The sequence below is a fragment of the Cydia amplana genome, chromosome 19 (assembly GCF_948474715.1).
Source record: "Cydia amplana chromosome 19, ilCydAmpl1.1, whole genome shotgun sequence".
Taxonomy (NCBI): domain Eukaryota; kingdom Metazoa; phylum Arthropoda; class Insecta; order Lepidoptera; family Tortricidae; genus Cydia; species Cydia amplana.
Genome location: NC_086087.1, coordinates 3890469 through 3912973, shown reverse-complemented (window position 1 = coordinate 3912973; position 22505 = coordinate 3890469). Strand labels below are relative to the sequence as shown.

The following is a 22505-nucleotide window of genomic DNA, read 5'->3' as shown; positions in this document are numbered from 1 at the left end:
TTATTGATGTCACACCCTAGGATTTAATTGACCAGCCGGGCTAGCACATTATTGGCGCGACAGTACTTATCTCGCGGCGAGATAGACTACCCGTCTCTTTTATTAACATAGAAAAAGACGGGTACATAGTTTATCTCGCCGCAAGATATTGGCCGACACCTGACCGGCTAGCATGAGTTGCGTTCTCGCACGCGAGTCCATACTCGAACGTCGCGCTAGATGTATGGAGTCGCGCACGACAACGCAACTCATGCTAGCAGGTCTGTGGCCATGAGTTATCCTGACTATATCCTGACAGGTTTCGGCCCTAAACCCTGGCGTGGTAACTTGATATTCTTGATACTTATAAAAATGTCTCGAAAATATATCAAACCCTATAACAATTATTTGGTACTAGCTGTTGCCCGCGACTTCGTACGCGTGGATTTGTATATTGGTGGTTATATATTCTACATAAGCTTAGAACATTATGCAGCAAAAGATAGCAGTAGGGACTGTTAATCATTTGTTAATTATTATACACAACCTGGCTACGAAGTTTCAAGCCCCTAACTGAATAAAATTGTTCTCGATATAATCCCGCTCAACCCCCAGCATATTTTCAAGTCCACTATTTAGTAAAACCTACTATCTAACTACCTATTTACGAAGTTTGAAGTTCCTAGCTTTAAATACAATTTGAACTCTCTACCAACTTTCAACCCCTTCTTAAACCTTTTAGGGGATGAATTTTTAAAGAAGCTGAAATTACTTTTCATGAATTCTAATAATATGCCTTTATACAACGATTCAAGTCCTTCACTCAAATAAATGTTTGACCTCCATACAAATTTTCAACCCCTTCTTTACCAACTTGAAGGATGAATTTTGAAAAATACCGAAATTACTTTTCTGGTATTCTAATAATATGCCTTTATATAAAGATTCAAGTCCCGCACACAAAAAAATGTTTGATCTCCATACAAACTTTCAACCCCTATTTAATCCTTTTAAGGGATGAATTTTTAAAAACGCTGAAATCAGTTTTATTGTATTGTTATAATATGCCCTTATACAAAGAATCAAGTCCCGCACTCAAAAAAATATTTGATGTGCATACAAACTTACAACCCCTTTTTCACCACCTAGGGGATGAATTTTCAAAAACGCTGAAATTACTTTTCGTGTATTCTAATAATATGTCTTTATGCAAAGATTCAAGTCCCGCACTCGAAAGAATGTTTGATCTCCATACAAACTTTCAACCCCTATTTTCACCTTGGGGGATGAATTTTCAAAAACGCTGAAATGACTTTTCTTGTATTCTTATAATATGCCCTTATACAAAGATTCAAGTCCCGCACTCGAAAAAATATTTGATGTGCATACAAAATTTCAACCCCTTTTTCACCACCTTGGGGGATGAATTTTCAAAAACGCTGAAATTAGTTTTCTTCCCTTTTATTATAATACCTTTTTACGAAGTTTCAAGTTCCTAGCTTACAATAAAATTTGAACCCCAAGACAAACTTTCATCCCGTTTTTAACCCCCTTAGGGGTTGAATTTCCTAAAACGTCGCAATCACTTTTTTTTGTAATCGGCTATTATGCCTTTCTTAGAAGTTTCAATGCATTTGTAATGGATTCAAACTTTCTACCCCTTTTTAACCCTGTGAGGGGATGAATTTTCAAAAACGCTGAAATTACTTTTCCTGTCTTATAATAATATCCCCATATACAAAGTTTCAAGTCCCGCGCTCGACATTTTTTTTAATTTCCATACAAACTTTCAACCCCTTTTTCACCACCTTAGGGGATGAATTTTCCAAAACGCTGAAATTAATATTCTTGTATTTTAATAATATATCTTTTTACGAACTTTCAAATTCGTAGCTCAAAATAAAACTTGTACCCCATACAACCTTTCATCCCCTTTTTAACCCCCTTAGGAATGTTGAATTTTTCAAAATCGCTTCTTATCTCTTGTACACTTTATAAATGCAACCTGGTGTGCAAATTTCAACTTTCTAGCTTTTGTAGTTTCGGCTCTGCGTTGATGAATCAGTCAGTCAGTCAGGACACTTGCATTTATATATATAGACTACTCGTAGCTGTTGCCCGCGACTTCGTACGCGTGGATTTGTATATTGGTGGTTATATATTCTACATTAGCTTAGAACATTATGCAGCAAAATATTGCAGTAGGACGGTTAATCATTTGTTAATTATTAATATTATACAACGCATGAGACTTGTCTTTCACAACCTACGAAGTTTCTAGCCCCTAACTAAATAAAATTGTTCTCGACATAATCCCTCTCAAACCCCTTAGAAGATTTTCATGTATTCTATTTACCTAACTACCTTAAGTTTGAAGTAAATAAAATTTAAACCCTATATAAACTTTCAACCCCTTTTAAACCATTTTAGGGGATGAATTTTAAAAAACGCTGAAATTACTTTTCTTGTATTGTAATAATATGCCTCTTTACAAAGATTCAAGCCCGTTCTCACAAAAATGTTTGAACTCCATACAAACTTTCAACCCCTTTTTCAGCACCTTGAGATATAAATTTTCAAGAACGCGGAAATTATTATTTTTTCCGTTTTAAAATAATACCTTTTTATGAAGTTTCAAGTTCCTAGCTTAAAATAAAATTTGTACCCTGTACAAACTTTCAACCCCTTTTTAAACCTGTTAGGGGACGAATTTAACAAAACGCTGAAATTACTTGTATTGTCTTCTAATAATATCCCCAAATACAAAGATTCAAGTCCCGCGCTCAAAAAAATTTTTGATATCCATACAAACTTTCAACCCCTTTCTCGTCACCTTAGGGGAAGAATTTTCAAAAACGCTGAAATTAGTTTTCTTGTGTTTAAATTTAATATCTTTTTGCAAATTTTCAAGTTCCTACCTTAAAATAAAATTTGCACCCCAAGACGAACTTTCATCCCCTTTTTAAATCCCTTAGGGGTTGAATTTCCAAAAACGTTGCAATTACTTTATTTTGTAATCGGCTATTATGCCTTTCTAAGAAGTTTCAAAGCATTTGTTATGGATTCAAACTTTCAACCCCTTTTTAACCCTGTTAGGGGATGAATTTTACAAAACGCTGAAATTACTTTTCCTGTCTTTTAATAATATCCCCAAATACAAACATTCAAGTCCTGCGTTCGAAAAAATGTTTGATATCCATACAAACTTTCAATTCCTTTTTTACCACCTTACGGGATGAATTTTCAAAAACGCAGAAATTTGTTTTCTTGTATTTTAATATTATATCTTTTTACGAACTTTCAAGTACCTAGCTTAAAATAAAATTTGAACCACATACAAACTTTCAACCTCTTTTTAACCCTGTTAAGGGATGAATTTTACAAAACGCTGAAATTACTCTTCCTGTCTTTTAATAATATCCCCAAATACAAAGATTCAAGTCCCGCGCTCGAAAAAATGTTTGATATCCATACAAACTTTCAACCCTTTTTTCACCACCTTAGGGGATGAATTTTCAAAAACGCTGAAATTAGTTTTCTTGTATTTAAATTTAATATCTATTTGCAAAGTTTCAAGTTCCTAGCTTAAAATGAAATTTGCACCCCAAGACGAACTTTCATCTCCTTTTTAACCCCCTTAGGGGTTGAATTTCCAAAAACGTATTTGCAACAAAAGCATTTGTTATGGATGCAAACTTTCAACCCCTTTTTAACCCTGTTAGGGGATGAATTTTACAAAACGCTGAAATTACTTTTCCTGTCTTTTAATAATATCCCCAAATACAAACATTCAAGTCCCGCGTTCGAAAAAAAGTTTGATATCCATACAAACTTTCAACCCCTTTTTTACCACCTTACGGGATGAATTTTTAAAAACGCAGAAATTAGTTTTCTTGTATTTTAGTAATATATCTTTTTACGAACTTTCAAGTACCTAGCTTAAAATAAAATTTGAACCACATACAAACTTTCAACCTCTTTTTAACCCTGTTAGGGGATGAATTTTACAAAACGCTGAAATTACTTTTCCTGTCTTTTAATAATATCCCCAAATACAAAGATTCAAGTCCCGCGCTCGAAAATATGTTTGATATCCATACAAACCTTCAACCCTTTTTTCACCACCTTAGGGGATGAATTTTCAAAAACGCTGAAATTAGTTTTCTTGTATTTAAATTTAATATCTATTTGAAAAGTTTCAAGTTCCTAGCTTAAAATGAAATTTGCACCCCAAGACGAACTTTCATCCCCTTTTTAACCCCTTAGGGGTTGAATTTCCAAAAACGTATTTGTTATGGATTCAAACTTTCAACCCCTTTTTAACCCTGTTAGGGGATGAATTTTACAAAACGCTGAAATTACTTTTCCTGTCTTTTAATAATATCCCCAAATACAAACATTCAAGTCCCGCGTTCGAAAAAATGTTTGATATCCATACAAACTTTCAACCCCTTTTTTACCTCCTTACGGGATGAATTTTCAAAAACGCAGAAATTAGTTTTCTTGTATTTTAATATTATATCTTTTTACGAACTTTCAAGTACCTAGCTTAAAATAAAATTTGAACCACATACAAACTTTCAACCTCTTTTTAACCCTGTTAGGGGATGAATTTTACAAAACGCTGAAATTACTTTTCCTGTCTTTTAATAATATCCCCAAATACAAAGATTCAAGTCCCGCGCTCGAAAAAATGTTTGATATCCATACAAACTTTCAACCCTTTTTTCACCACCTTAGGGGATGAATTTTCAAAAACGCTGAAATTAGTTTTCTTGTATTTAAATTTAATATCTATTTGAAAAGTTTCAAGTTCCTAGCTTAAAATGAAATTTGCACCCCAAGACGAACTTTCATCCCCTTTTAACCCCCTTAGGGGTTGAATTTCCAAAAACGTCGCAATTACTTTATTTTTTAATCGGCTATTATGCCTTTCTAAGAAGTTTCAAAGCATTTGTAATGGATTCAATCTTTCAACCCCTTTTTAACCCTGTTAGGGGATGAATTTTCAAAAACGCTGCAATCACTTTTCTTGTCTTATAATAATATCCCCATATACAAAGTTTCAAGTCCCACACTCACAAAAATATTTGATCTCCATACAAATTTTCAACCTCTTTTTCACCACCTTGGGGGATGAATTTTCAAAAACGCTGAAATTAGTTTTCTTGTTTTTTAATATAATACATTTTTACAAAGTTTCAAATTCCTAGCTTAAAATAAAACTTGTACCCCATACAACCTTTCATCCCCTTTTTAACCCCCTTAGGGGTTGAATTTTTCAAAATCGCTTCTTATCTCTTGTACACTTTATAAATGCAACCTAGTGTGCAAATTTCAACTTTCTAGCTTTTGTAGTTTCGGCTCTGCGTTGATGAATCAGTCAGTCAGTCAGTCAGTCAGTCAGTCAGTCAGGACACTTGCATTTATATATATAGAAGATTAGCAAGTGGTATAGTTAGGCAAGCCGCCGCATCCGGCGAATCTAGAACGATTACTTGCGATTTTGCAAGCGTCGCCCACGCATTGCTACCTTCATGCGGCCTACCTTACCTTGCTGACATGCCGAATAGTCAGTCTCTATTGGTATAGTAAAGTGATAATAATGATTCGGCTCGGTTGTGACTTGCTTGTGACCTACCATAAAGTTTATAGAAAAATAAAAGAAAGATTAGATACTTACTTAATGTTTTAAAGATAGAATTTACCGGAACGTATAGATTGTGTTACTCGAGAATCTACGTAGGTACTAATCTTATACCTTTAAACGAGCAATTCTTGTTTATTTATTTATTTTTATTTATTTATATATAATATATATATTTCGGGGATCTCGGAAACGGAACGATTTCGATGAAATCTGGTATATGAGGGTTTTCGGGGGCGAAAAATCGATCTAGCTAGGTCTTATCTCTGGGAAAACGCGCAATTTCGAGTTTTTATATGTTTTCTGAGCAAAGCTCGGTCACCCAGATATTTCTCCTAATGTTAACAGGGTTAGTAGCCAAAGTGACAATGCTTGCGCTACACAACGAAACGCTTTGTGTCTCCCTATCACTCTTCCATATTAGTGCGACAATCACAGTTGCGTTTCGCTACGGAGCGTAAACGATTAGCATGTTCGCTGCGCACCCTCTCCCATCACTGTCATTAGACATACTTGCCGTTTAATATTGATATAAACCAAACGAGCAAGGCAAACACATTAGCGGCAAGTGTGGCGACGGCACACGGTATAAGGCTTTCTTCTCACCCCTGCCTACCTATATCCTCTAGCCTGCCAGAGACCTCTAAAAAGGTCTCCTGTTCCATTCTAATTTGAACTTTGTGTTGACAAAATAAAATTTCATTTTGCTTGGCAAGGTTTGACGTATGGGCGGCAAGAGGATATAAGTGTCATAAGTGAGTCAGCGGGTACGTCCCCTAACCCCTAAGGGTGTGACGTGTTTACATGACTCAAAAAAGCTTTTATTTTCTTTTATTCAATGATTATTAGGTATCTTTCCCCTTGAAACGACGTAAAGTACCTAATCTCCTATCATCTATATCATCATATTTCAAATGATGATCCGGTTTTTTGCCATGGCTCGCAAAGGGATCGGGATTCTTGCAATTTTATGGCAAGTATTGGCGCTGGCACAAGTTTTTATACAAGCGACCTAGTGCCTTGCCTAAGTCTCTATTCTATAGTATGACCTATTATTGATTGATACCTATTTATTGAAATAAAATTTTACAGCATTACATTTATTATAATACCTCGCAAAAATTGGCCAATTAATACCCCGTAGAACGTGTTAATTGTGTTTTAGGGCCGGTACAGACGGACTGCAACTTGTATGGAAACTGCACCCCGACGTTGCAGTTGCCCTACCTACAGTTCTCATATAAATTGTAGCCGGGTTGCAGTCCTACTGTATCGGCCATTACTTCACAGTGTACTAACATTTAAATGCATTCTTAGGTAGGCGTTTAATGAATTTCACATGACAGTCATAAATATTTACTCGAGACACTTGCAAATACGTTGTAAATGATATCATAGCGGAAGGGTTCAACGACTGTGCTGTTTTGGTATCGATGCAAAGGGTGGGTGTGGGTGGTGGCGGTGGTGTATGGCACGAGAGGATACCTAGGTATAATATCAGCTTTGCAGATGGCAGCCAATCGCTAAGGCCCTTTAAGAAAAAAAAAAACAAAACAGTCCGACACAGATATTGATAAAATTCTGTGTTGAAAAAAAATATGGCTCTAAATTATGGGTCAAAAACCATGGAGGAAAGAGTTGAGTACGTTTGTAACTTTGTACGGAGAAATGACCACTCCCCTCGCCTCTTAACCAGAGCGAGGGGACGCCAGACCAGATCTTTGCCAAGGCACTGTCTTTTAGCTGAGTAAAAGAAAATCCTGCTTGAGTTTTTGCGCAAGGCCCCTGCAAAAGCGAGGCTTCATCCTTCTTTTTCTTTTTCATAAAAAAATAAACCCTCCGTTATTTTTCATATACCTAACGAGAGGTAGATAGGGTACCAAATCCGCTGCAACCTTTGCATTGGACCGTTCAATATTTTTGCAATTTTTGTCGCACCAAATGCGATGTCATTTCGGCGGCTCAGAAGTCTCAGAACGGACGGTGACAATGGGCGTGCTGCGGAGGAAACCCAAGGTCAGGGAAAACCTTTTAACTGCCTCAGGGCCTTGGCAAAGGAGGCTTTTTAGGGGAGACTGGAGAGACTTGGTCACCGAAACCATAAAACACTAAACTAACCTGTAAATCTGATCACACTGACACTGATCAGCAAAAAAACTAACCTAATGAAAACTAATTGCATAGTAAAAAAAGTTTATTGCATAGCAAAACAGCATTCTGCTGTGTACTTAAATCCAGAGATGTGAAAAATACTTTATAAAAAGTATTTAAATACAAAATACAAATACTTCCTTGGTATACTATTTCAAATGCAAAATACAAAATAGTTTTTGAATTTGTATTTAAAATACAAAATACGAAATAGGTATTTTCAAAATACTTTTTAAAAATACAAATACTTTGCGATAAAAGGTACTCTGAATAGTGAATACCTAGTCTGAATTAAAAAGTATTACTCAGAATATCCGAAATGAAAAGACTCTTTATTCTTTGAAAACAGTGTGTCAATCATCCTCTATCTAAAGTGCAAATTTCTAGTTGTTTGCTCATATTAACCGGAAGGATGGATGGATGATGGTTTATAACGGGCAATTTTTAAAAGCATTAATTTAGATTTGTAATGTTTTACAGCTAGTATAATGCCTCTCGTTAGTGTGATGAAAACGTCTCGTTGGTGTTTCATCAGGGCAGAAAAGTTTGTTCTCCTCTTGTACCTTGAAACCCTCGCAACACTTTCCACTTTTTTAACCACTCGCTACGCTTGTGGTCATGTGCGACGTTACTAAACAGATTCAACAGTTCCGTGTTAAAAGAATGAGAGAGTTGCCAGGATTGTAACATCAGAAGAGATTGTAACTCTTACCTACATTACCTACTATAAAGTATTTTGTATTTTGAAAATAGAAAATAGGTCCCAAAAACTATTTCAAATAAAATACAAAATAGTTTTCTTCAAAAGGTATTTAAATACAAAATACAAAATAGGTATTTTGCATTTTGTATTTGCATTTTAAATACAAGTATTTCAAATAAGTCACATCTCTGCTTAAATCAGATATTTTTTTATACGCAAGTTTTCAGTTTTCCTTTATTTCTTAGTATTGTATTTAATTATAATTCATTAGCAAAGCAACTCGGGGAACTTTAGAAATTGTATCGTTCGTAATGACGATTTCTTAAAAACATGAGTCAGCTAATAAGCAAAGCAAAGCAAACTTTCATCCACTTCGTTTTTTAACAATTCGTTAATCTCTTTAGGTATAAGGTATACCCACTTCTCAGAGAAGAATTTCTTCCAAATAGTTCCAAAATCCAATTCACCAACAACGTTGTGTTGATGAGCGTAGCATATTTATCGTCAATTCAACTTTGGTTGGAAATAGCCAACAGCAAACATCCAGTTGACAATGGTATTTTAGTGAAAAGGGAATCGAAGGTCAGTGCGAAAATACAATACTTAATGGACCATGAAGATGATGGGAAACTAAATTGTTGTAGGTACAAGTATGACTGACATAACATTGTACTTGAAAATAGTTATTTGTACAACAAGAGATCAAAGTTTGATATTACTTCGTGTGCTTATTTTGAGTCCCGTGCAAGCGTAAGATTCTATAGTAGATTCACTCGCTACGCTCGTGAATCTAATTTAGAATCTTGGGCGTCGTAAGGGACTCAAAAGCGCACGAGATGTAAATAACTTTGATCTCGTGTAGTTCATAAAACTTTTCACCTCAGCAGTGAGAACATATTAGACAACCTGAAAAATGTAATCCTTCTTCATCACTTACCTATTCACTCATGCTTTCTTAAGATGTATTACCAATTAAGTTGAATTACCACAATCAAACACAAAAACAAAACGTAGTAAATTTCAGTAAAATAGGCAATATATGGAAACAACGACCATCAATTCATTGACACTTCAATCGACAACTTTTTTTGTAAAAAAAAAAACATTGTAAGATACGGTCCGAGTTGCGGATACTTACTATTTGTAAACTATAGTAGAGATTCATAAAACTATAATTATTTATTTTACGTGATATTCTGTATATTTTTTGAGTTCATTATTTTAATCGTACAATAAATTAGGTAAAATATAATGTTTTTATCAGTTTTTATCAAATCTTAAATTTTATTTTCATTAATTAATTATTAAGAATCTATACTCGTATGTATTTTGGAACGATGCGTTCTGACGTTTTTCGAGGGAGACATTAAACGTAGTGATTATATTCTCTTTGGGTCTATTATAAACCGTCAATGTATCTTTGAATGTATGTAGTTTGAACTTTTTTTGTCTCTTTCTTTTTGCTAAAGACGTGAAAGGGACAGAAATAATAGAATCCAAGTATTTCGAACTTGTATTAGACCCCGCATGTTGAAATGACATTTGAATATTAAGGTCACTTGAATGTCATTTTGTCTCACTTAGTGAGCAAAATGCGATTTTGCTCACTGTTTTTAAGCAACAAAGTACCCTTGTTCGAGCTGCTGAGGTGAAAACTATTTTGTATTTATATGATATTTTCCAAAAATTGCGTGTTCGTATGATGACTTTCCTCGCGTTATCCCGGTTCATCATGGGAGCCTAGGGTCCCCTTGGTAACTAATCGCAAGAGCTAGTTTTTACGAAAGCGACTGCTATCTGACTTTCCAACCTAGAAGGGGAAACTAAATCATATAGGGATTAGTTTGTTTCCACGCGATTTATTCCTTCACAAATGGTCGTAGGCCTACCTAAAAAACATTAGTACGAAGTGTGGGTATTATAGGTGGTCAAACCAATTTGTCAGTCAGTAAGAAAAGAACCAGGAATTTTGGGTACTAGTACTAGTGTAGGACAAAGATAGATTAAGATTAAGATATGATTCTCTCTGTTTATGTTTGAAATCAGACAGTCCTTTGACAAACTATAGGTATCACAAAAAGTAGGTACTATACTACACCTACAACTAAACTTATTAAAACTTTTTGCGTACAACAAACGACATTTTTTTGCCTGATCAAAGTGACAAATAGGTGTCAAAGGAATTGTCAATTCTGTTATTGTTTACACTCTCATTATATTCCCCTTATTACATAAGTGAATAATTTATCAGTTTACTTACTAACTTTTGTGAAAATAAATTCAAAAACTGACGCCGGCACAAGGATTAAACTAATAAAGTTATTTAAATCAGTGGTTCTAATAAATAGAATAATAGGCATTATTTCGTCTAAGATAGTGTAGTATATCGCATTCATTTGGTGTAGTGTACGTTTGTTTGCCACCACAGTACAATAGATCAGCATGTCGCTATGGTCTGGAGTTACGAGAAGACGGGAGTACCAGTTTATAGTGGTACCATATTTTATTTAATGATAGTACATATATGTTTAATGACTAGTGTTCCCTATACTGTACACTATAATATAAGCACTGCGTTATTATTATAATAGTTCAATAACTATAAGCGCATTCTCAGCGTAAGTCCTAAAAAATCCTTCCCCTGACTTACGTATACGTAAACGTATGAAATTATCTTAACTCAACGGAAAATTACATACATTTCTTGATATATATTTCTTGGGATATCGTGTTAATTTAATTCCATCCAGAATAATAAGGAGCTCTGACATAGAAAATACACCAAAATAAAAATCGCCCCCTCTAGAGCATGTGTCTATGCAATGTCATTCAGATTTCATGACAGACTTCCGAGTCCGACTAATACCCCTCGAAGTAGTCGGAGTTGCAGTAAATTTGTCTCATGGCACATACATTTCTCTATGACCTCTAACCTAGATACATATATGAATAACCTATGTACTTAGTTTACTTTATTTTTCGAAATCGACACTATTACTAAAATGCTGTAAATTGGTTTCAGATCGAGGAGGTTATGAAGAAGAAGGTGCCAGGGGTGCCTAGCAGTTCCACAGACCAGTAAGTGAGCGTTTTCCAAAAAAATATTACATTTCATTCATGTCTTCAAAATATTGACTTCTTGGGCTCATTTTACTCAGTCAGAATAATTTGTACATTCACGCTTCACGCCTCATACATGAAAAAAAAATTCCAGTGCGTCACGTTCATACAAATAAAAAAAATTATTTATACAAAAATGTGACGATCTGGAAAGGAAATCTTGGGACACATTTTCTCATGTATGAGGCGTGAATGTACAAAATGATTCTGAGCAAAATGAGCCCAAGAAGTCAATATTTTGAAGACATGAATGAAATCTCGTACATTTTTTTGGAAAACGCTCAAGTACAATATTTACATTCAAATATCTAATACAAATAGCTTAAATAACAAAGTATTTTTGAAAACAATTACCGGAATCTCGATACAATGTAAGACAAATGTACACACTCACCGCGCCATCTGTTGTTAAAGTATGATATTATTTAGTTCTTGTTAAAGTATGCAGATGGCGTGCCCGTTATCGCAACGTGTACGCTATTTTCAACATGTTTCTCATCGGGGATATAGCTCAGTGGTAGAGCATTCGACTGCAGATCGAGAGGTCCCCGGTTCAAACCCGGGTGTCCCCTTGAAACAACTTTTTTGTTTTTTTCTTTTTTTTCTAGACATCCTCAAACAACTGCGAGCTCCCAGGTGACGAGGAAGGGGTTTTCGGCGAATTTCTTCAGGACTACATTCAGCTCTCGCGTGAAGGCGGTACCGACCGCCGCTTCTTCAAGTACTGTCGCTGAAACCACCAAAATAGGCAGCGCGGAGACCAAACCTATAACTAGAAATAGACCAAGGACAGGTAAATACTTAAGCAGAAATAATGATTATTGCTTAATTTTTTTAAGGGACATATTAAAAATTCATCTTATCCTTTTTAGTACCCCCGCCGGAACAATCAACACTAAAAAGGAGTACATTACGTAGTAAGACAGCTTCTAAGCGACTTGAAAAGCCTGCTGATCCGGAGCGATCAGTGGCCAGAGGTCGGCTGACACCCGATCCTGGAGGATCCGAAAAACTAGACTTGAAAAGTCCCAATGTAGTCCTGCAAATAGTCAGACAATCAGCCCAACCGCTAGCGGCAAAACCACCTCAAAAATTAGAAAAAAGTGACAGCATTTTACCGCCATCTTTAAAACCTCGAGCTCCGGAAAAACCTAAATCAAAAATCAAAACTATCAACAACAACAATGTCTGGACGAATGCTAACGATGCTAAAATTGTTGGAAAGAAACTGCTGTTGCAGCCCTTAAGGTAAGATTAGTTATTTATAAAATAAAAATAAAAGTTTAGTGGTCGAGTAAGTTTTGCAACATTCGCGCCAAAATATTTCTACCGGATGAACATGAAGGTATAAATTCCACAAATGCATAAAACACACTACGCTAAAATACACTCTATTTCAAAGCCACAAAGTTAAGAATCGCGAGAACAATATAACGGTGTTTACGCGGTATGTGCGCAGTGTGCACGTGATTTGAATAACATTTTTTATATTATCGCTATCGCAGTCGCACCCGCATACATTTTTTCCTCAATACCATTCAGAAGAACACGTTTGTCTATTGCCGTCCTTGTTACACCGGTGGAATGTTTTCGTCATGGTATAACCCGACCGAATTGACATGGGTATTTTAAAGGAGGTTGTTGATACTTTGTGGTGCATTCTTGAAGCTAGGGGTATAGTAATTGAAAGGGAAGATAGTGTTTTTCGTTGCAATCAGAGCGAGAGGGAGCGGCATGGGCAAGTCAACAGCAAGTTTGTTTGATTCGGTTGGGCCGCGGTTGCCATCCGGTCGGCCGGGTGTGTTGTGCTTTCTTTTTTCGAACTTTTAAAAAGTTAATCCAACGTAATGTTCACAAAATTAACTTTGGTATAATCAGTGAAACATGGTGCGTTTTTAGTGTGTTGTGAAGTGTCAACGTGTGTTGAGATTAATTACTAAGTCGGTCGGAGTACAGTGATTAACATGGATTGAAGTTGTTATTTGGTTCCACTTCGTCTTGTTTCATTTAAGTTGTTGAGAGAAGATGTCTTGTCGTGCAATTCATGCATGTCAGTGTGTCATGCGGGTTGTGAAAGTGAGAACAAATTGGTTTGCTGCTAAGATCAGCCTTCAAATTTAACGATTTAAGTTTTTTACTCTTCTTCATGGTAATGACAAGTCATTTGAAGCTGTCCAATTATTTTGCCTAGGCATCCAATTTAAATTGCCATTAAGCAGAACAGCCTTGACTAATTAATGGTGTATTACTTAATAGCTGTGTGTTGCTGTGTATTTTAATGATCTGATCTATTAAGAAAAACGCTAACTTCCTGTTATTAAAAGATAGGTCGGTAACTCGGTATGTTGATATGGCATCTGCAAATCTGCAATCGACACTTTCATTTAGAACTTCAATAGATATCTACACCCCTGCGTATAAAAATGTATGCGGGGGTGCTAAGCTAATAGTATTGCTGACTGTTTGTAACTACTCAAAACTACCTACCTAATTAATTTTCGACACGCAAATACAAATTTGTTCAATTATTGTACAGGTGGACATACAATCTGACATTCAAAGAATGTATTGATGTCTTCACACCTATCACCTATGCGTAAGTAAATGTAATGTACGCAATACGCATTTCTGCATTCAATTTAATTCGTCAAGTACCTACGTGTTAGGTGTACAAACGTATTAGGTATTTACTATTTACCTACCGCGTACGTGCATATAATTAATTTGTTCCTTGCAAACTGCGATATCTTCATTACAATCTGTATTAAAAGCAAGTAAACAATGTCTACGTATGCATTGTAACATCTGTGTTAAACTTGCTCAATACAACGTATTGTTGTTTTCAATGTGCGACCTTGAATTTAAAAATGGCTGCCTATTCGGACCTTAAAATTCCTACATTTTACAAATTACGAACTTGACGAAACGTTACGCACACCGCCACGTTCGCCACGGTTGCTTCAGTTTTCGTCTCGTCTGAAAAACAGTTGATTCGATCTGGTGTTTTGTAACCGAGGTGTAAAATATCACTGAATATTTAAATAAGTGTCTACTTTCATAAAGCACCATTGTATTTAACGAAAAATTACTTATGTATCGTAATACTTATGTAAGAAACGACAGTTTCAAACAGGTGAGACAAAGGCATGAAGACGTGGAGACGCAATACTCCTTAATTAAAGTAATCGAGGACCCCTGACTTAAGCACCATAGCCAATCTTACTTTATGACTCAGATAAAATCGCCTAGTTACATGGAAAAAAGTTATAGACCAACCTTACAACTGAACAGTCCCCCCGCAGTAAGCTCAATTAGGCTAATGTTGTGGATACCTACTAGACGATGCTATCGTTAACTATAGGTATTTTAAACTACCCAAAATCGATTAATTAGTTGACCGGTTAAATACGTGCCGAAAACATCCATGAGTCAGGAATAAATATCCGTGCTCAACACGTAAATTAATGCTGAACTGAGGCACTGAGATACTTAATAAACACAGAACCACCAGCGCAGCGTTGTATTCAGGGTTAATCGGTTCCTGTTAACTATGCAAATGTAGCAGCCAATAGAATAATGCTATTTTTAAATTCAAATAAACGGTAGACAGGTACACCCCTGGAGGGGAGCTGACCTGCAGCGAGTGTGGCCGCACATTTGCTGCAAAAATTGGCTATGTTCGCCTCAGCGACGCTCAGCGGTAAAAAGCAGTCGCTGTGGCCGAAAACGGCTATGAGATAGCTACATACACTCAAGTCAATTCAATCAAGTATGAGAAGTCGGTGTCCACGAAAAACAATAACATTTACGACAGGTACCTAACTCTCTGGAATCATGTTACCCACTTTAAACGTTTAATATTTTGGGAATCGGTTGACTGCTTTCTGTAGCAGTTCATATAACGTTTCAACGAGAGACGGTAATCGGATCGGAAGTTCGTAATGAAGCTCTTAACGGTCGCCTACTTAGATAAATGTTTGTTGAAAAATGCGGCTTCCTGACCTGCCCTAAATTTATGACAGTCGAGAATAGAATATGACACATAGAAAATGATGTAATGCTGGTATTTAAGTTTAACGAGAAGTTAAGGAAATATATGCGAAATCACAGTTGTATTTAAAACAAAAGAAGTAAAATGATAATATAGAAGAAAAAATATTAGTGAAAGGTACTGCTGAAGCAGAAAAAGCAGAGATTAAAATTTGTCGACGATTTAAATACGGAGACTATAACAACACGACAACAACAAGTGACATAGTGGGACCTTCTTTTGTTATATAGAATTATAGACAAACAACTGTTCTTACCTGAGAACCTACACACAAAGTATGCCTATAGTAGGTTTCTCTTCTCAAGTGGTTTTAAAATCTTTGTTGTTAAAAGGGGACTAAAAGATCAAGAAATACTACACTCTCTTTTCGGTTTTTCATAGTTTTGTGTCGTTACTTAAAATATCAGGGAATTAAATTACATATATGTATTTCAAAATTCATCTTAATTATAAAATATTAACTAAACAGATCTGTCAAAACGGCAGGTCCGTTCATTTTCTAACGGTCTATGGAATAAAGGAGCCTGGCATAAGTTATTACTTGTAAACCTTCTACACTTAAATATAACAAATGAGCTGGGTACGATAACAACTGTTTGACCAAGTGCCACGCCAAGGGCGACGCAGCTCCTTCCAACTTCCAACGCGATAATTTTACGGCGCCATTACTCATACTGCAAGAACAGTGGCTCTGTGATATTTCATTTGGTGAGGTTAAATAAATGTACGAGTCATACGTGCATATGGTAAACAGATGGGGTAACCGACGATGGATTGTTTTGTAGCTCTTTTTTCTATGCGTTGGTTGATTATTGGTGCATATTTAGGTTGAAGAACTTATTTGTTCGGCGATAAAGGTGGATAACGTATCTATTTTAAGAAGGATATGACCTATTAATTGGTAGGGGTATAATTTGTGTCTCCTTTGCTTCAAACTATTTTGATTGGGTATATTTATTATTGGATAGAAGAGTTTGTTCTTATCTTAACGTTCAACTTTCGTTAACGTTCTTAATGTTGACTTAACGTTCGACAAAGACTGTTATCTAATTTGTTATTCTCCGCATAGACAACGGTAGAAAGTATCGTGATTGGAACGTCCATCACACTTCCAATAACCTCATTGCATCAATGAACTTTGACTTGAAATAACTACACGAATTTTTGACGTTGAACATCTAAAGTTTCTGCTTTCTACAACCGAGTGGTGGGTCACAAAGCAATATTACAAAAGTATAATCTCCATGCAAAGGATTACCTACTTATCTGGCTAAAATAACGAGGCACATGAAGCAATTTTTGCCAGAGAAAGTTTATAAATTTGGATTGGACGAATATCTATAAGCGAATACAAAGAGTCTTGTATACTCGTACCTTTCACTTGCTCAGAGTATTTGTGACGATCGACAATGGAAGTAAGAATAAATAAGACCAATTACCAAAATATTCAAGTCCTGGTCATGTTTGGCATCGGAGCCAGCAGATATCTGATTACTTTGAACCACCAAGGCTAAGAATAAGAAACGACTGGGAGTATCATTTAACTCTTTGGCAAAGATGTCACGTTCAAGATAAGCTTCTGATTACTTCACATCCATTCGTATTTAGCGTCGGAGTATTCCGTAATATTACGTCAATTATGAGACATCATACATAACTTTCATTCGGCTGTCTTCGTGTGTGTAATTATCTGATGATTATACTCTGTAGCTGATTATTTGCACTAATTACTTACATTGCACACCTGCGGCCGTTTTATGTAGAAGTGCAAACTTGGCGATACTCAATTGACACCTGACACTGAAATTTTCCTGTAGATTTCTGGTTTGATAAGTAGGTAAGATTTAACGTAGAAAAGCCCACATAAAAATAACAGCACCTAGCGAATAACTGCAAAAACCTCTTTATGCAATTATAAAAATGCAGTATGTATCTTAATGACCTGTGGTAAGTAAGTACCTACACAATATTTACGTCTTCCGGTCAGATGCACAAGGAACTGTACCTAAATGCGATTTACAGCCCCGATGACGTAAAATTGTTTACACGTACACTTAGTACTCTAGAATCTAGTTAAGAACTAACGGTAACCGAGGAAAAGGAGGCTAGACTTGATTTAACCGCATATAAATACTACACATTGCTCCAGTGATAAGGTAAAGGGCCCCAAGTTCGTGTTAGTACGTTATTTCGTTAGTTTTGTTTCTGGCGCAAATAATAAGGAATTCAAGTACTGTTTATTTAAATTATACATATGAAAAAAATCTGTATTATTTAATCTCTTCAATGAAATAATAACCAATATTTTAGTGATTAAACTGAGAGTAATACGACGGTCGAAACCATCAGACGGCCGCGAACAGCTGTGTTATATGCGTGCACTTTTTTTAGGCGTAAGGTGCGCGCTCTCACTTGTTAAGCTTATAGGAAGGAAAAGCTAAACCCATTCGAATAAAAGTTTTTGGGAGTGTTTCTGTGGGTTCCTTAGTAATTGATTTGATAAGAAAAAATATTGAAATACCTTAAAATTGCAATAAATCAACTCACGAAATAGCGGTCATTTTATTTTTCGTGTGTCTCCTATTTCGTGCCACTAACGAATCAAGGATTTTCTAGATACATTTTGAGTGCTTGTTTTTAAATAGAACAACGAAGATAATTAAAAAAATAAATTAGAAAACAATTAATGTATTTCATGAAGTTTCGTATGAGCGAAATTCGGTATATGTTTTTTTCACTAGAATTCTCATAAAACGAGTTTGAATGTGACCCGAGTTTAAATTTTTAAGGTATATTCCACGTATATTCTCATATTAACTACTAGCACAATTTTATTTATAATTCAATTTATTTGATTTATTTTTGTGTATGTTTATATAACTGGTCAACCAAATCTTGTCGGTAAAAAAAGGCGCGAAATTCAAATTTTCTATGGGACGATATCCCTTTGCGCGTACATTTTTCAAATTTGCCGCCTTTTTCTACTGTCAAGATCTGGTTGACCAAGTATATTTAACGTATAAGATAGTTAATGTTTTTTTCTGCATTTTTATTTTTTGAATTTTTATTTTTATTTTTTTTATTTATATAGTTCGGCTTTTAATCAAGTAATAAAGTATCCATATGGTTTACGAAGTCTTAATTCAACTATTAAAGACGACGAGTACAAAAAACTTTAAGCTAGCTCTCAATATTTAACATTTTTTTTTATATTATTATTAATTTGACCTTACAATTACTGGTAAGTAGGTAAGACCGTTAAATAATTAAAATGATTATCAGAAAATTATCACCAATTACTCTAAGAAAACTTTATTCCGAAACAGGGGACACGAATTCACGAACTTAGGAGCTGAGCTAAATTTGTATCACGAAATGGGAGCCAAATAAGAGGTTCACGAAAAAATTCATATAAAAATAAGTTTCAACTAAAACCCTATAGTTCATACATTAAATTATTAACAAAGAACTAATATAACTTACTCAAAAGCTTTCAAGGTATTGATATGCTTAGTAATATTTAAAAAAAAATGCTTAGTAATATACAAACTCTCAAGAGCCTTAACCTGCCGAAACAGGGGCCCTTTACCTTACATTCATAAATTACTCATTCAAAACGTAAGCAGAATTACCAAGTGTTCTTAACTGTTTTTTTCCTCATAAAAGTACTTGTTATTAAGACCAGACGATCATATCTGTACCTACATATATAGCGAATATGCATTGTCATGACTTATGGACAATTAATACCTACTGTTTTATAATGAGCCGCTGGCGCCCCAACGTCATTCCTAGACGCCGGTACATGCAATGTAAATATTGTATAGTTCCTCTCTTATATAGCTGGTCAACCAAATCTTGTCAGTAAAAAAAGGCGCGAAATTAAAATTTTCTATGGGACGATATCCCTTCGCGCCTACATTTTTCAAATTTGCCGCCTTTTTCTATTGTCAAATTCTGGTTGACCAAGTATAGTTAAATAGCAGAGGGCTTTAATGCAGAAATGTAAGTGAATTTAGTACTTCGTATGCAAGCGAAAAGGCCTTACCTATTTCAAACCTGTTTTGCGGTATTCAACGCCAAGTAATAGATACGTACGAAGGTAGCTAAAGGACAAACAAGTCGTCGAACTTGAATATTTTATGTTTACTTAAGGACACCAAAAGAGTTTTTGAGTAGATTTTCCAAAACCTTTGGGTAGAGAGAGTTCTAGTTTCTTAGAGAAGACAGTGTTAAATCTGCTGAAATCACCGCCATTTTTAAAACAGCAAGACGTCGATACTTGAAGAGCACTCTAAAATATTCTGAATAAAAGTACTTAAGAGAGGACTTCCGTGATCCGTTAGGCGGTTAGGCAATGAGGGTGAGTAACTCCAAATAATCGAACCGAAATTAAAAATCGAACGTCAGTTAAAGCCAGACGCCATTATTAAAGCAAAAGGCTATACTTGGAAGCTGGAGTCCTTGGAGAGCACGGTAAAATAACAATTGGGGAATAGTTATATGATGTTTGCGTGGTTTTGATGAAAGAGTTGTAAGATAATTGTAGATACTTATGTACCTACCTACAAAGTTTTCACCGTAGCTTCGAGCAAAACAAGATTTCACCGAAATACCATAGCGTTGATATTAATATATTCTTCTAAATCAATTAATTACAAAGTCTAAACGTTTATGAAAAGTCTAAGGTCAATTTCCCTCGGACTGGTTCTACAGAGAAAGTGTTGCCAACTAGACGACAGTGCACGTTGCAACGGGACTTTCTGCACGAGATCGTTTCCTATTCCCAGGCTCGAGTTGTGCGAGACACGCGAATGATTGATCTATTTTATAATGAATCGGTAGGAAGAGAGATGGGAGACGATAACGCTTATTAAATCGATAAGTTAACGTTAGATAAGAAAACGCAATTTATGTTACGATGACAATCTGAAATTGGAAATAGATTTTGAACTCCTAAAGGGGTTTTTCATAAGAACTCTTCCGTGAAAGGATTATTCAGAAGATCAATTACGAAATAAAACGATATTCCGTCGTGGCAATCTAATCAACAAAATCAAAATAAATACGATAAGGTAATTTGCGACATACGGCGACCTTGTTGATAAGAAGGTTGGAACTTCCTCAAATATGTATTCAATGTAGAGTAGACTGAGCTTACACACATGACTGACATGACTCATACAAAAGTCTCACGTGGAGTAAAGCACCAAAATACATGTACCCATTTAAATATTAAAGTTCAGTCGGAATGCATAAACGGCAAAACAGATAGATGGGACAGCTACAACCTACAACCTGGATTAACTGGACTGGACTAATATAAATGATATTTTTTATCCCAGAAATTATCAGAGGTAACTTGTAACATAGAGGTGTCAGTTAAACCACTTCTAGGGGAACTGTCATGGCATGAGGCCATGCAATAAACAGTAATCCCAATTAGTTTATATTGACAGTGCTCAAAATGACCATCCCAATTTCATGCTCAACGCTCTTGATAATAAGGCAGGCCACTCTACTTAACCTGCGCTATGTCACACCCAATTTACGACATTCAATGTGATTGAGCAGAAATTTCAGCTAATGAACTAAAAATAAATGAAGAACGCCTGGTACTTTTTTGCTAGAAAACAGCATACTCGGATTTTAAGTAGCAGATATTATTAGCTGATTTACATTTCGGAAATAAAATATTAAGTAGGTATAAGATTTATAAGTACCTATTGGAGGCTTTTTAATTGTACCCCTGTGGTACCATACGAATGGAATAAACTTAGTGGCTTTATGAGATGTTGATCTCTCCAACCCCCTTTTCTCCGCCATTTTGAAACATTTCCCAAAACCAAATCGACAAATAAAATTCACATCATTCTGTCTACAAAATTTCACTAGGATCGGTTGAGAGTTGAGACATGCCTACTGCCTGGGGAGAAGGGCTCGAGTTTCGAGCCTAAAAATAAGCCTTATTCTCAACACTGTAGCTGAAAAGATTTTTCCCCAAGTTGAATCGATGACGCTTTGCTCGCGCTTCGTGATCTCTCGGTCAATAACAATCAAGGAACGAAGCACGACCTGCATCCAAGCGATGGGTGCGTTTACCTTTACCATGATAGGCACGCGACAGACCGTCCTTTCTAGGTCGTGGCGGGTCGACCACCTTACTTCTATTGCCATGTAGTTCTATCTATCATATTAGTACATTACTGCAGACGCCGGGAAAGAAGGGCTTGCCGGGTGAGTAGGTATAGACGGCCGACCGTAGGGAGGCCGGATAGTGATACGAAGCCGGCAAGACCTTTTCACGGCTAGGCATGTATAGTGCTTTTCTCAAACATATGCAATGAAATAAAAAAAATCACCACTCAAAAATACAAATTATTGAAATTATAAATATCAACCACCAATAGCTACATGACAAAAGTTTTTTTAATTTTCCTTCCAATCCTGCCATAATGACTTTTTTTTACGGAAGTCGTCCGTATTTCGCGTGTGTAGTGTTCGAATAGACCCTATTAGGGCCATTATACACAACCTGATAATAAGAATCTCAATTTCAATAAATAAAATAAATGCAGAGGATTTTAAATATTGTCTATATAGTCTCTGGTGACTTACGTATAGACAAGATTTTAAATTTATTCATCAACACATTGAATCATACAGATTCGTATTCTTAATATCAGTACGTTCGTGTATAACAGGCGTTAACACAGATATTTTGGTCCGATAACCATTCATTCACTAAGAATATAAAAAATATATATAATTCGGCTGTTTAGCCTGTTCACAGACCCCATGTTTACATTAGAATTTAAAAAAAAATTACTTCCCGGCCTAGGCCTTCAATTTCG

At 35.7% G+C, this 22505-nt stretch overlaps 1 protein-coding gene and 1 non-coding gene across 2 annotated transcripts in view; both read left to right on the top strand.

Moving 5' to 3' along the window:
• LOC134657113 (uncharacterized) overlaps positions 1–22505 on the top strand; it is a 75479-nt gene that overhangs the window by 4896 nt on the left and 48078 nt on the right. The window contains exons 2-4 of the mRNA XM_063512666.1: positions 11503–11558; positions 12209–12393; positions 12473–12848. Coding sequence (XP_063368736.1) covers positions 11515–11558; positions 12209–12393; positions 12473–12848 — 605 coding nt within the window. The 5' untranslated portion in view covers positions 11503–11514. The remainder of the gene's footprint in view (positions 1–11502; positions 11559–12208; positions 12394–12472; positions 12849–22505) is intronic.
• Trnac-gca (transfer RNA cysteine (anticodon GCA)) lies at positions 12101–12172 on the top strand. Its single transcript has one exon. It is a non-coding gene; the product is annotated as a tRNA-Cys (tRNA).